Source organism: Ilyonectria robusta, assembly GCF_021365365.1.
Source record: "Ilyonectria robusta strain PMI_751 chromosome Unknown BGZ61scaffold_1, whole genome shotgun sequence".
Lineage (NCBI taxonomy): Eukaryota > Fungi > Ascomycota > Sordariomycetes > Hypocreales > Nectriaceae > Ilyonectria > Ilyonectria robusta.
The window spans coordinates 1,813,900-1,827,754 of record NW_025764435.1 but is presented as its reverse complement, the minus strand read 5'-3'; the positions used below and the strand labels follow the sequence as shown (position 1 = coordinate 1,827,754).

General features: G+C 55.5%; 7 protein-coding genes across 7 annotated transcripts; 3 read left to right on the top strand and 4 right to left on the bottom strand.

Moving 5' to 3' along the window:
* The first annotated feature begins 383 nt into the window (after positions 1-383).
* BGZ61DRAFT_438017 (uncharacterized protein) lies at positions 384-1,293 on the top strand. The gene is made up of 4 exons (XM_046244195.1): positions 384-554; positions 626-743; positions 805-909; positions 975-1,293. The coding sequence occupies exons 1-4, from the start codon at positions 549-551 to the stop codon at positions 1,259-1,261; spliced, it is 516 nt and encodes a 171-aa protein (XP_046112076.1). The 5' UTR covers positions 384-548; the 3' UTR covers positions 1,262-1,293.
* A 2-nt stretch (positions 1,294-1,295) lies between these two features.
* Positions 1,296-2,889, bottom strand: BGZ61DRAFT_378034 (uncharacterized protein). Its single transcript, XM_046242585.1, has 2 exons — positions 2,127-2,889; positions 1,296-2,073 (listed from the first exon to the last, which is right to left on the bottom strand). Exons 1-2 carry the CDS (start codon positions 2,638-2,640, stop codon positions 1,520-1,522), a joined length of 1,068 nt encoding a protein of 355 aa, XP_046112075.1. The 5' UTR covers positions 2,641-2,889; the 3' UTR covers positions 1,296-1,519.
* A 1-nt stretch (position 2,890) lies between these two features.
* BGZ61DRAFT_438014 (uncharacterized protein) lies at positions 2,891-4,748 on the bottom strand. The gene is made up of 4 exons (XM_046244194.1): positions 4,604-4,748; positions 4,478-4,532; positions 3,479-4,381; positions 2,891-3,423 (listed from the first exon to the last, which is right to left on the bottom strand). The coding sequence occupies exons 1-4, from the start codon at positions 4,610-4,612 to the stop codon at positions 3,269-3,271; spliced, it is 1,122 nt and encodes a 373-aa protein (XP_046112074.1). The 5' UTR covers positions 4,613-4,748; the 3' UTR covers positions 2,891-3,268.
* Positions 4,749-5,533: 785 nt separating this feature from the next.
* Positions 5,534-7,850, bottom strand: BGZ61DRAFT_378027 (uncharacterized protein). Its single transcript, XM_046242584.1, has 3 exons — positions 7,641-7,850; positions 5,924-7,584; positions 5,534-5,868 (listed from the first exon to the last, which is right to left on the bottom strand). The coding sequence occupies exons 1-3, from the start codon at positions 7,717-7,719 to the stop codon at positions 5,731-5,733; spliced, it is 1,878 nt and encodes a 625-aa protein (XP_046112073.1). The 5' UTR covers positions 7,720-7,850; the 3' UTR covers positions 5,534-5,730.
* A 381-nt stretch (positions 7,851-8,231) lies between these two features.
* On the top strand, positions 8,232-8,987 carry BGZ61DRAFT_525437 (FAR-17a/AIG1-like protein; the record flags this gene model as incomplete). Its single annotated transcript, XM_046252760.1, has 2 exons — positions 8,232-8,761; positions 8,813-8,987. The coding sequence occupies 2 exons, from the start codon at positions 8,232-8,234 to the stop codon at positions 8,985-8,987; spliced, it is 705 nt and encodes a 234-aa protein (XP_046112072.1).
* A 110-nt stretch (positions 8,988-9,097) lies between these two features.
* BGZ61DRAFT_470745 (ferritin-like domain-containing protein) lies at positions 9,098-10,157 on the bottom strand (the record flags this gene model as incomplete). Its single annotated transcript, XM_046248121.1, has 3 exons — positions 9,098-9,256; positions 9,309-9,848; positions 9,909-10,157. 3 exons carry the CDS (start codon positions 10,155-10,157, stop codon positions 9,098-9,100), a joined length of 948 nt encoding a protein of 315 aa, XP_046112071.1.
* A 2,212-nt stretch (positions 10,158-12,369) lies between these two features.
* On the top strand, positions 12,370-13,431 carry BGZ61DRAFT_12398 (uncharacterized protein). The gene is made up of 3 exons (XM_046237060.1): positions 12,370-12,599; positions 12,662-12,842; positions 12,899-13,431. The coding sequence occupies exons 1-3, from the start codon at positions 12,475-12,477 to the stop codon at positions 13,256-13,258; spliced, it is 666 nt and encodes a 221-aa protein (XP_046112070.1). The 5' UTR covers positions 12,370-12,474; the 3' UTR covers positions 13,259-13,431.
* Positions 13,432-13,855: the final 424 nt, after the last annotated feature.

Here is a 13,855-nt window from a genome sequence, read left to right as displayed (position 1 = left end):
AGGAGATGCGGGCTGCGCAATTAAAGCGTGAGGATTTGCAATGGTTTACTATCGGGCGATAAGAGAAGAAAAAAACTGGCCCCGCGGAACGACGGACGAGGCGAGATCGGCGTGGCCCATAGCGGGGGAGGAGGAGGAGGCCTGGAGTGGGTGGCGGCAGCGGGTTCCAGCGGATGTTCAGGCCATTGGGCGGCGGTCCTGGAGGGCGATGGAAGGGAGGCGAAATGTTTCCAGCGCGCCTGGCTGCTCCGGGGCTAGGGCGCTGGGGCGCTGGGGCGTCTTTCAGAGGGTTGTGCTGTAGGGGGCTTGCGGTTGCGGGGGTCGCCAGGCGTGTCGCCGGTTCGCGCTCCGGCCGGTGACGTCGACGCTGGGTGGCTCGAATGGTCTGGTTGGCTGCCTCGTGTGTGGTGCCATGGGCTTGACCTTCATGGTGACCTCTCTCAGAGCTTCATAGCTGTAGATTGAAATTGAGATTGAGTATCCTCGCTGCGCATTCTCAAGACCCGGGAACCAAATAGAAAATATCCTGCATCCCGCAATCTGGTGCCATGAGCGTACGTCACCGTCGCAGACACCCCTCAACACGGCCCATCACCATCTTCACTGCTGACGACACCCATCACAGGCAATCGCATCTTATAGCTTCGGCAACCTCGCCTGGCTGAGCACCCAGGCGCTGCCTCTGATCATCTGGCCGTCCTTTATCGGCTCCATCCTGCGCGCCGAGAGCGAGGCCTCAAGCCGTGCGTTTTCCACCCTTGCCATTGCGTCCGATGGGCGAGCAGCCCGCTGACCATCTCCCAGCTCTCGAGGTCTACTTCGCGCGCTCCCTCGGCTTCGCCCTCCTTGCCCTCGGGCTCATCGTCGTCGTCCTCTCCGGCGCCGTGCCGCTCACCTCTTCTGCAGACGGTTCCGTGCTCCCCTGGTCCCCCCAAGCTTCTAGGACTCCTACTGACCTCCCCCGTCGCCGACAGCTTCCTCGGACGAAGTCTCTCCCTACGCCAGCGCCACGGTCCTCGTCTCAACCCTCCATCACACCTCCGCCGCATTCTACTGCTACGGCCGCTACACCTGGACCGGCGAGTCGGGCTACCTGTTCGGCTGCATCGGCAGCACCGTCTTTGCCAGCTTCGGGCTGTACTGCGTCATGTTCGCTGGCGACAAGGCCATGGTCAGCCGCAACCACCACTTCGACCAGAGCACGAGCGGGTTCCCCTTCACAAACTCCCAGTCGTATCGCTCCAAGAAGAAGGCCCTGTAGGGATTGGCGCAAAGATGGTGTAAAATAGTTCATTGCTCTTTTTGCATTTATTATGCTGGACGTAGAGAAAAATAACAAGCCGCTTCTTCCTCGAGTGTCCCGTCCCCGAAATTCAAATAACCAACTCCGTCAACTCCTCTCCGTACAAGTGTGATGTTACAAAGCCCATGAGACGCCGGTGCGTGGACGGATCCTGCTGGATCGACGAGGTGTCGCTGTCGTCTCTGGCGAACTGGTCCCGTTGGCAGAATCGGCATCCTAGACCTCCTCCACCTCCATCTTAGTGCCATTGACCTCTCCCTCCACGCTCTCCACGGCTCCAGGAACCTGCACGTCGGCGGCGCCAGAGAGAATGGCCTGTCGTCGATCATGCCAATTCACCTCGCTCTTGATCACCTGCGATAGGAGCACCTCCTTCTCTAGCCACTCCTTGTAATAGAGGTCCTCCCACTCCTTGCACTCCTTCTTCAGAGATTCACCGACATCCTCAGCCCACTTGGCCTCCCAGTAGCACTTGCGGTAGAGCTTGTCGACGGGGTACGCCAACTCCTCGCTTCCGAACAGCTCCTCCGGCAAGGCCGTAAAGTACTCCGAGTTGTGGTCGTCGCCATTGGCCGCATCATCTAAGCCGTCTTCCGTAGCGCCGTGTGATTGAGGTGTCTTGATGATGATCTTGAGCTTCCCTCCCTTGCCAAGGGTGCCAGACTGCATCGACTTGGGGACGGGGTCGGATGGCCGCAGCGCCTCCGTCTCGTGCACCGTACGCATATGCTTCGCCAACGCGTCGGATCTAGTAAATGACCTGTCGCACTCTGCGCTTTGGTTAGCCCCTATCCGATTAGTTGAGGTGGAGGATAAATCATACCCGGCAAATAGCAATAGAAGGGCTTCTCCCTCGTGTGGCTGCGCATATGAGCCTTGAGGGCATAGCCGCTAGCATGAGGAAGACCCTTCCTGTTACAGCTCCTCCATTCGCACGTGTATTTCTTCTGTCGGTTCTCAATATGTGAGTTGTGGATGTGTTCGACTAGCTTGTCCATGTTGCCCTGGTCACCGGCGGGACAGCCGTCCCAGTCGCAAATAGTGACCTGGTCCTGGAAGTCCTCCTCATCAAGGCGCGCGTTGATCGGTGAGCTCGGGATGTCGCCCGAAGTATCAGATGAGACGTCCGACATGCCCTCGAGGGCGTCAGGCTCTGGCACGGTCTCAGGCTCAGCGTCAGGGACAACTGCCGAGGACGTCGTCGAGCCAGCATCGAGACGCTGGCGCTTCGACGGTCGCAGGGTCGTCTCCTCCTCCTCGTGTCCATCCTCATCGTAGGGCTCCGATTCGTCCATCGAGGAGAGGGGAGACTCGGGGGGTGAATAGTCGCGAGCCATAATCGCGCGAGTCGAGAACCGCGTCTCGGGGGAAAAGCTGAGGGCGGCGGGAGATGAGGTGTTGACGTGGCTGGAGGGGGTATCAGCTGGTCAGGTGCTGAGCAAGAAGTCGCCCACGGCGGGATTGGGTGCGTTTCGCGCCGCGAAGGGTTCGTGAGATGGCGTTGGGCGAAAAAGTTCTATGTTGGCAGGATGACAAGGCTGTGGTTTGGGCAATTCAAAAAACGCCAGCTAGGAGCTCAGTTGCACAGTGTGGGTCCGGTGGCTGTTTTTGCAGATCGCCCATACGTCTTGGGTGTGTTTTCATACAGTGCGCTATCGTACATGAAACAGTATGCGATGCCGCTCATCGTCGCAATGGCGCGAGAGGGTAAACTGCACACTAACAACCGTATTGCTTTTACTATTCCCTGACATGAGCCGGCCGCATCGGCTCAGTAGCATGTTTGATGCTTTTTTCTATCCCGTAAATCGACAACCAGACAACTCCAACCTTCAACCATAAATGCGTCGCCAATTACGACAAGTGCAGTCCCCACGCGGCTTAGACGGTTAAACATCCAATGCCACAGCAGCCATTTCCCGACCCAACAGGAACCGGCGCACTGCACTCAATAAATTCTTCAACTTAAATAGTCACGCCCAAGACATTGCGTCGGGCCTTGACAGCCTGGGCAAGGGTGTCCAACACCGAGACGGTGTCATCCCAGTGGATGCAGGCATCGGTAATGCTCACGCCGTACTTCAGGCCAGACTTGCCCTCCTCGGGGACCTTCTGGTTGCCTATATGATATTAGCCTAGGTACGAAGGCTGCGTGTGGAGTGGTCGGAAGCTTACCCTCGTTGATGTTGCTCTCAATCATGACACCCATGATGGCCGTCTCACCCCCAGCAATTTGGCCAGCCAGGTCAGCGGCAACCTTGGGCTGGTTCTTGTGGTTCTTGAGCGAGTTTCCGTGGCTGCAGTCGACCATCAGACGGTGTCGGACGCCCTTCTTTTGGAGAGCCGCCTTGGCCTCGGCGATGCTAGCGGCGTCGTAGTTGGTACCCTTGGTGCCGCCTCGCAGAATGACGAAGCAGTCGTCGTTGCCCTCAGTGCCCACAATAGCGACGACACCGGGCTTGGTGACGGAGAGGAAGTGGTGAGGGTGTTGGGCAGCGCCAATGGCATCAATGGCAACGCCGAGGGAGCCGTCGGTGCCGTTCTTGAAACCGACGGGATAACTGAGACCACTGGCAAGCTCGCGGTGCAGCTGGCTCTCGGTGGTTCGGGCGCCAATGGCACCGACGGAGAGCAAATCGGCCAGGAACTGAGGCGAGATGGTATCGAGCATCTCACTGGCAATGGGCATGCCCTTGGAGGTCAGGTCAACGAAGACCTGGCGCGACAGGCGCAGACCCTTGTTGATCTTGAAGCTGCCATCGATGTCAGGGTCGTTGATGAGGCCCTTCCAGCCAACAGTGGTACGGGGCTTCTCGAGGTACGAGCGCATGACAATGAGGAGCTCGTCCTTGTGCTTCTCCTTCTCCTTGAGGAGGAGGTCGCAGTAGGCGAGGGCGGCCTCGGGGTCGTGGATGGAGCAGGGGCCAATGATGACGAGCAGGCGGTGCTTCTCGTCGGTGCCATTGACAATTGCGACGGCCTCGTCACGGCCGCGGAGTACGGTTTGCTTGGACTCGGCGGACTGAGAGATCTCGTGTTGGAGCAGATCGGGAGAAGTCAGAGGGTTGTAGCCGCGAACTGGAGGTGGTGAGCATCATGACGGGGGCAGCAGCGCGCGCAAGCAGAGGGAACAGGTGCGCAACAATGATGGATAAAGCAGGGGAGACGACTTACTTCTCCAATCCTCGGACTCGGCCTTGTTGCCAACATTTTTGTTTTCATACATGAACTGTTGCTATGTGAGTCACCCCACCAAAGCTAGGGAGAGGGAGGGGAGCTGTAGCAAGGAGGGGAACGTACGGACGCCATGATGATGACTTGGATGGGCGATGAAAGGGTATCAAAGACGTAACGGAATAGTGAAATGAGGCAAAACAATGCAATTCAATCCACGACCCGAGGAGAGAATATGACCAGGAAACAACGTTTGTTAGTACGAAGTAAATGTAAAAGGTCGAGAGGAGGGAGTCACCGAAAAAAATACATACCCTTACCCTTTGCGCCGGCCGGCCGGCGTCGGTGTGTCACGCTCGGGCAGCGCGATGGCTTTCGAACTGCCCCGCTATGATTGGAGGAGTTGTACGGCACCCCGCCACGAGGCCACCGCTACAGCGAGTTATAGTGAGGAGCCTACAGCAGGGAGTCCCGATTTACAGTGGTGCGTCTGCCCTGGGAATCCCTCGCGCGCAGTACAATGCATGCATCATGACCGAACAGGGAGAAACATCTGTTCGCTATACCGATAGTAATTGGATGACTGCTTTACGCGTGGCAGACCGCCACATCCAGTGCGCAACAGGAAGAAAACCTTTCGTTCCGTTCAAGTCCAGCCCGCCAATACCCCAAAACAAGCTCCTCCGCGTTTTCTCACTATTTTTGCCACATCTGACCCGCGGCTATCAATAGCCACAGGCCTAGTTGATCCCTCCAGACGGTTAGCGACATGCCAAGTTGTCGCCCGAATTGTCGGCCAAAGGGCTGAGCTAGACATGACTTTGACATGCATATTGACACGACTTTGGACACATATGACTTTGACATGGCTTTGACATGCATCTTGACATGACTTTGACATGCATCTTGACACAACTTTGACATCCATCGTGGCATGCATCTTGGGGAGAGAGACATGACCCCTCTACGCCCTGGGAGTGGCATCTCCCCGTCCACCCACGCCCGCCAGCTACATGCCCTCATTGGCTCCACGACACTATCCCGATAATTGGCTGCTTGACAGATGGGTTTCGACCCGGCACAGTTGCTTTTGCTTTTGCTTATTTGTCGTCAATCATATCTACCTGTATTAAGCTCATTCCATTCATCCACTCAGGTGGAGAAGCCGTGCCAGCCGCTCGCCTCCACTTCCCGCTTCCCAACCGGGTACCAGCCGCGTATCCCAGAACATGTCACCGCTCTCTTTACCATTCTTAGACAATGTCGATGTTGAGGATCTTAATGTCCTCTTCCGGCTTCTCTTTGTGGGTTCTCGCCGCCTCAATTTTATGAATCACATCGAACCCCTGCGTCGCACGTCCAAAGATAGTGTGCTTGCCATCCAACCACGGCTATCATCATGTTAGCGACCAACGCTCCAAGGCTTGCATAGGACTCGAAACTTACCGTCTTCTCCGTGGTAATAAAAAACTGGCTGGCGTTCGTGTTGGGTCCCGCATTGGCCATGCTCACCGTGAACGGCTTGTCGTGCTTCAGACTACTAAACTCATCCTCAAACTCCCTTCCCCAGATACTCTCACCGCCGGTGCCGTCTCCTAGAGGGTCTCCTCCCTGAATCATAAACTTCCGAATCACTCGGTGAAAGATGGTATTGTTGTAATAGCCATTCTTCGAGTGTGTGACAAAGTTCTCGATCGTCTTGGGCGCAGCGTCGGGGAAGAGGCGGATGTGAATGTCGCCGTAACTAGTGTGGATGACAGCCGCGGTACCTGTTTCGGCTGCCTTCGTCTTGGCATCCTTCTTGTGCCCAAGCATCGTCGGTCGCTCGTTTTGCACGTCTCGGGTCGACTTGGAGATGTCCTCCTCGTTTGAGAACATGTAAAACCGAACTTTGCCAACACCCGTTGCCACCAAAATCGGGTCGCGGGTCTCGGATTCCTGGAGCAGGGGGTTGCTGGATGCGCCCATCTCAACTGTCGTGATGCCCTTCTTTTGAGGCTGGCCCTGGTAGATGGAAAGGTTGACGGCTCTGAAATTCTCGTCCTTTCCGTACACCTTGACCACCTGGTTGGTGTAGGTGTTCAAGACCTTGATTCCCATCATAGATCCGTACATGATAAAGTTTCCAGACTCGTCGAAGATGACATTGGACTTGTTCTTGAGAGTCTCTGACTCGACTTCCCTCTCGTGAGCCGTCCTCCGCCCAAACTCTACGTTGTCCAGCTTATGAGAACCCGTTCCTGCTCGATGCATCTCTTCGGTGGCCTGAAGAGACTCGTCGTATGTTCGATACAGCTTCGCCGTCGCAAAGTCAAAAATGCGGATTTTCCGATCCGGCAGGGAGAAGGCTGCGAGATGTTTGCCATTGGGGGAAATGGTCAGGCACGACGGTACTGACTTGGCCTTTTTGAAATCGAAGAGGTTCGTTGAACTCTTGTACTGGAAAACCTCGTCGGGCTTCTCATAGTTCCCGCTCGGTCGCCAATACTCCAGCATTCCGTTCTCATCAGCGGACACCACACAATCGTACGCTTCGTTGAACGCCATCAAGTGGACAGGGCTTCTGTGCAGGCCCTTTATCGTATGGATAGCATCCTCCCTTTCTCCCCTGCCGTCGTAGATGTGTATCAGGGGCTTCCCCTGCTCCGATACCGCAAGCATTGGCACGGAGGCGGCCTTTGTGTGGACCCAGCATACGCAGTTGGGCGAATAGCTGAGGGAGATCATGGACAGCAGGTCGAAGGTAATGACATCGAATATCTTGATCGTCTCGTCGGCCCCAGCAGTTGCAAAGCTCCGCCCATCTTTGCTCACAGAGACCGACTTGATCTCGCCGTTGTGTGCCTTGAACTCCTTGACGAACTCGATACCCTGGGCAATCTTCTTCCAAAACTTGACCACTCCGTCGATGGAGGAGGTTATCAGAAACTCGGTCAGGGGCGTCCACGTCGTAAAAAGGATTTGCTCCTTGTGCATCAGGGATTTCGAGTAGCGGGCGGCCTTGGGCAGCGCTGCGACGTACAACTTCTCGTGGGGCAGGACTCGTCGCTTCTTCTTGGGCGCTTCGGAGGGCAGCTGCGGGCCCATGTCATCGTCGGAGGAGCTGTCTGGAGGTTTGTTAGGGCGCATACGCGTGACATGGGCTGGGGGATGGTGAACGTACCATCATCAACTTCGCGAAACTCGGAGTGGCTGCGCTTTTGCGAGCGGTTGTCGTCTTCGGCAGCAGAATCCACAGCCATCTTGGTGGTGTTGAGGCGTTTGAAGTAGTATCTGGAGATTATAGGGAAGACCAATTGCCCAAAAAGTAAAGGGTGACGACAGGCAAGAGGCTGAAGCTGGCCGATGATCCTTTGCGCGACGTGATGCAGGGCTGCCAAATCAGCTCCAGATTCTCTGCACAGGAACCTTCAAGCTTTCAGCCTCGTGTGGCGGCGGGAAAGGTGTGGCTTGACCATCCCCTGCTGTCTTCTATCACATTTGGCCCACTCCACTCCACGCGCCACTAATTATTGAGGTCATGATGGTCTGGGTCCTATGAACCGGCCCACCAATGATACCGGCTCCTTCAGGCTGTCGACGGAGTCTCGGGAGGATGTTGAACAGCGAGACAGGGGATGATGGCAAGAAACCCTCCGGAGAGTGGCCTGGCCCCGCTGTCAGTCTTTGTGATTTCGTACTTCGTAATCGGAGCCTTCTTCAACAACCTCAATTCATCATCGCCAGTAATTGTCAATCTACGCTGCTTGCAAAGATGGCCTCTCACCCTCGGCAGCGACTGACGTCACCGTCTCGATCGCTCTCGTTGATTCTCCATGTCCTGGGCGTCGCATCCTTCAGCTACAACTTCCACTTCCTGACCACATGGGACACTCCCTTCGCCAAGGCCTACGGCTGGCACTTCCAGTTCCTCACAATTATTGGCCTCACTTCGTCTCTAGTAGCATTCGCCTTCGGCATCTTGGCTGACCTGACCTCGATTCCTGTCCTATTCCAGGCCAAGAATGCCGTCGCCGTTCTTGCCACGCCCCTGGAGGTCGTCATCTCAATCCTGTACTGGGGAATCAGGTTTATCGACACCTCATTGCTCATACCAGATGACTTCCGCTTGGATCTTCTCCCTGATGTGGGATTCCATCTTGCGCCAGCCGTCTTCTTGACGCTTGACCTCATCCTTTTCAGCCCTCCATGGACAATCTCTGCATACGGTATAATGACCCTCAGCACTGTGTTAGCCTTTGCGTATTGGTATTGGGTTGAGCTTTGCTTCAGTCACAACGGATGGTGAGTCGAGCCCACCAATTCTCCATGTCAAGGTTTTACTAACACGCAAAGGTACCCTTACCCCCTCTTTGAGTTGCTTTCTACGGTCCAGCGCGTTGCTTTGTTCACTTTCTCCGCCGCCTTGGTGACTGTCTCGTCCGCCGGGCTCAAATGGGTTTATGCACAAGTCAATGGCTACGACAAGGCAAAGAAGGAGGCGCACAAGCCCCTCAAGAAGATAGAATAAGCGACTCTTCAGCATTATTACGGCACCTAGATGGCCACTATTTGCCATCGTTATATATGGCTTGACTATGTACAAAAAAGGACGTCCCAGACATATTGGGTCCAGACTTTTTAACACACAACCTCGAGGATACCGACACCAGCAACGGTGTTCTCATCACCAGCCATAACCTTCTTGCCATCGGCAGTGCTCAGGGTGACATAGACCTGACCGGCGGGGGCAGGCTGGCCGTCCATGGCGTAGTTGGCGCCAGGGATAGTGGCGACGTACTACAATGCGGTTAGAGAGAATCCTATGAATAATGTTTTTGGTGTCACTTACGTCGATCTTGTTCTTGCCGATGGTGACAGGGACATAGTAGGTCTGGAGACCGGAGTAGAACACAGCCACGATCTTCTTGTCGGTCTTGCCAGCGGCCTTAGCAGCCTTGTAGGCACCCTTGAAGACGACCTTGCCGCCAACCTTGTAGCCGGTGTGGGTGGGGTCACCAACAGTCAGGGCAGGGAAGGCCTTGAAGGGGAGCTTGGTGTTGGGAGCAAGGCCAGTGATGAACTGAGCAGCCAGGGAGAAGACCTGGTTGAAGTCCTGAGGGGTATCGAAGGAGGCAGGGAAGGGCTTCTGGCCGAGGGCGGCGCGGATGTACGAGGCGTGGCGGGCCTCGACGGTCAAGATGGAGCCGGCAGCAGTCAGGTAGTCCTTGTTGGCGATGGCGGCAGCGGCGCCGAGGTAGGCGGAAACACCAACGCCCTCGAGGACACCGGCGAGACCAACGAAGGAGTGGACATCAGTCACGGGGAAGGCAAAGGTGGGCTCCCCGATGGCCTTGTCAGCGAGAGCAGTGGAGAGGAACTCGACGTGAGTCTATTCACAAAGGTCAGTATAAGAGAAGATAGGAGTTACTTGTCAATCAGGTCCTCTCACCTTCTCATCCTCGTAGATCCTCATCAAGTTGGGGTAGAACTCCTTGTCGAAGCCGGCATTGCAGAAGTCGGACTCGGTGAAGTTCTTGACACCCTCCATGTAGAACTTGCGCTCGAGAAACTCCAGAGTAAGGGCGTAGTTGAGAATGGCGACATCGCCGCCAGGGGGAGCGGCGACGGCTCTCTTTTCCAAGGGAGCACCAAAGGCGGTTGCGGCCAGGCCGGCCATGAGGCAAAGTGAGCGAAGCATCGTGTCGGTTGTGTGGTTTGGAAGAGATGAAGATGTTTGTTGTGCAGTGTCGACTCTTAAGAAGATGCCAGTTGCTTGATGGATTGACACTTAACTCAGTGACAAAAGGCGTCTTCTTATATACCAAACTGGGATCCATCATTTACACCACAGCTCCCATCAGTCCTCAACTGAAGTCGCTGTGACCATCCTAACCCCATTTTTAGGACCCCGTTATTAGTTTGGATCAGCTTGGTAAGACCAGCACATCCGTGGGCTTCCGGAGGTAATTCCAAGTCGCCCTGGTCCTCCGACATGGGATGCACTTGTTTATCACCAGGCTGTGCTCAATACCACGGCCGAGATGTGATGACGTCGTGACGTCCATGGCGCGGGTAGTTGGCATTCCACCAGAGTCGTGCTCTGGTTGCTTTGGGTGGAAGCCAGCATGTCTGATTAGCTTGAGGTATATCCAGGGCGTTCAGCTTAGCCTGCGTTAGCCTCAACCACCCGCCCCTTTGCCGCGCCCAATAAGGCAGATCTAGAGCACTCGGCTTGAGGCGTTCCGAGACACTAACTTTGATGCGGGGGATCAACGCCAACGAAGCCTATTCAGGCTGCTGACTACAGTCTTCGGGATCTCAACCGCCCGTGAGGTAGTCCCGCCAAGTGCCGAAAGAAGCTATTATCATCGCCCAGTGAGTGAGGATCTCAATGTAGCCGAGCTGCGGACTGGAGCTTTGACCAATCTTTGCTCCTCATCAGGATCATAGACCTCTCGAAGCTGAGTTCTTCTTCACTGCAAGCTGCAGGACGGCCTTGACGCCTTGACGCCTCCAATTTGCGCTCCAAGTTGACGTAGAATGCACACAGCCAGCGGGCACAGCTCCGGCATTCCCCCTTCCGTGATTCCAAATACCAAGTTCTGATCCACCAAGATTGTTCTAAGATCCAGGCAGGAAGGTCGAGGGAAACCCTTGGCGAAGTCGGTTTCGGTCTTGCCATTCATTTGCTACTTGCCTTGTCGACATCCCCCACGACCCCTTCAAAGCCCTCTGATGCAATATTAGCCGTACCGCTTGCATGCATGCTTCATTTATGACTTTCTGGTGCCTCAAAGACAGTCGATGTTGTACACGGCGGAAAGATCCATGGAAGCAATGTCTGACGTTGACATCTAGACAATCTGCATCATCTCATCCCAATTGCTACTGGGCCCCCCATTTCTCGAGCTATGGCGAGAAGCAATCTCCCAGAGTTCTGCGTCGTTCTGGGTCGAGGCACGAATCCTTTCGATCGAGATCACAACAGCCTATCCCGGCCTAGCACGTTTGCCCAACACGAGATGGTTAAAGTCAGTAGGAAGGGCGGAGCTGTCTCGGAGACGGTGGCTTCCGTGCTCATCCCTCCTTTCGATGGCACTAGGGACGGGATGATTTCCACATGATCCGGACTCTTGGGTCATTCGCGTGAGACCCCCGCGCGGAGATTTCAGGTACGCAAGGGAGAGAGCTTGCTTTGGCCGTCAATGTTTCGCCCATCCCCTGCGAGCTTGTTATCAGATCCTCCGTAGGCCGACCGTTCAGTCATCTCATCTTAAAACCCAGCCAATATTGGAACTAGAGCAGGCGTAGCCCACCTAGCCGTAGCCCACCTGCGGAAGCACGAACACGCCATGACAATCCACCGGACCGTCTGTTCCATTCTCTAGGAGAGCACTTGCTCAATGCAACTCATGGGCTTGGTAACTACCGACTAGAACACGAGGTCCCGGCGCTTTCGTTAGTCTCCGGTAGCACTAGTTTGTTGGTGTTTGCTGATCCCTGAGGTCAAGGTGGTCGGCGCTCCTTCGTCTCCGATGTAGCACTTGCTACCCAGTTTGTTGGTGTTTATCCCTAAGACCCAGGTCTCGGCCCTCCTCTTAGTCTCCGATGCAGCATTTGCTAGCGGTTTGTTCGTGTTTCTTAATTCTTATGGCCGAGGCCTCCGACTGGACGCGTCCATCCAGTCCTCGCTGTGCAGGCCGCCACCCAGGTCGCCGCGTGTTGGGCTTAGTGTGGAGGATAATTGGCCGAGTGCCTTGTCGTTCAAATTAGAACTGCATAGCGGTATCGTGGCTTCACTGTCAATGCGAAGGCAGGTAAGCAGAATCCATCTGGCCGTAGTTGTAAGAATCAAGGTTGAAGCATTGGCGGGGAATTTGGAGCCCCGCTTTGGTGGTGGGAGAAATCATGGCCTTCAACATCTCAACCCCACCACCGCCAACTCATCACCGCGTCGCACCCTCTCAAGGCCAGCTCCCTGCACCACCAAGACGCCCCTGAAACCCGCCAAAGCCATGGACATCGACGACATCCTCCGCCAGGTCGACCCGGTCTCCCACTCCGTGCCCCCCGAGACGCGTGACCTGCAGGCCTTGACGCGTCTCTGGGTGGCCGAACGCTCGGCGCCTGAGCTCTTAGAGTAAGTCGCATGCACCGTCTCGGTACGACGCCCAGCGTTGGGGCTAATTTTTTTTAATTCAGGTGGCCTCAGGACGGGCTAATCGATCGCGTTAACACGCGGATCAAGACCCAGATTGAGAAGGTTGAGGAGATGACTGGCGACATGGATCCCAAGACCAACTTTGCCCTCATCGTCATCCAGACCGAGCTGGAGCGGTACAAGTTCCTTGTCAGGAGTTATCTCAGAGCCCGGATTGCCAAGGTAAACTACCAATTCGTCTCTCAAGCGCCGCGGCACCTTCTCACTAACATGCATAGGTCGACAAGCACGCGCTTCACTATCTTTCCAGCCAAGAACTCAGGCGCCGGCTCTCTCCCACGGAAGTGGCCTATGCCACGAGACATCAGGCTCTCCTGCATAACCATTACCTGTCTTCCTTCCTCTCATCCTTCCCAGATGATCTGCAGAACCTCAATGATACCGGTGGCAACGCCAGTATGATCGACTCCCCTGACCCAGACACCACCGTTTTTATCCGCTTGTTGCGCGACCTCGACGTCCATGGTATGGGTACTGACAACGACATCACGTTGCCGTCACAGAACGGCGATATTGTCATTCTCCGGTGGTCCAGTGCTAAGCCCTATGTGGATGAAGGAGACGCTGAGCTCGTGTGAGCGCGTCACGTCTCGCCCAAGAAATGGCATCCAAGCCCCCTATCCGAGCGTCCGTCTGTGTGCATACTGCACCTCATGTGGGAAATCCATACTGCCTAAAGCGATGCAAGCCTTCGGGTATTTGTAGAAAGAGGTGTCAACCCCCTGAAATACCTATTCTCTTTGGCTTCTGGAGGCTCTGTCGCCATGACGCGGCGCACCAAGACCACAAACCCTAGAACTTAGGGGTCAACCATATCGACCACAGAGTTCGGACACCGTTGTTCTCGTCACTGGCGCCAACCAGGGTATTGGCCTGGAGATTGTCAAGGAGTTCACCGCTGAGCAGCCACACTACATCATCCTCTCAATCGTCACCCGACGCTGACAAGGAGGCCGTCGCCCCTTTCCAGGCGAATGGACTGCCTGTCCTACCTCCAGTCCTAAATATTACATCCGATGAGAGCATCCAGGCCACTACCAGGACCCTTGGTGCTGAGTTTGGCCCCTGAGATGTTCTCGTCAACAACAACACCCTCTGAAGCTTCGGAGTTGAATCACTACGCGAACGCAAGCAGACCATTACAACACAAATATCATCGGCACCGCCCTCGACCG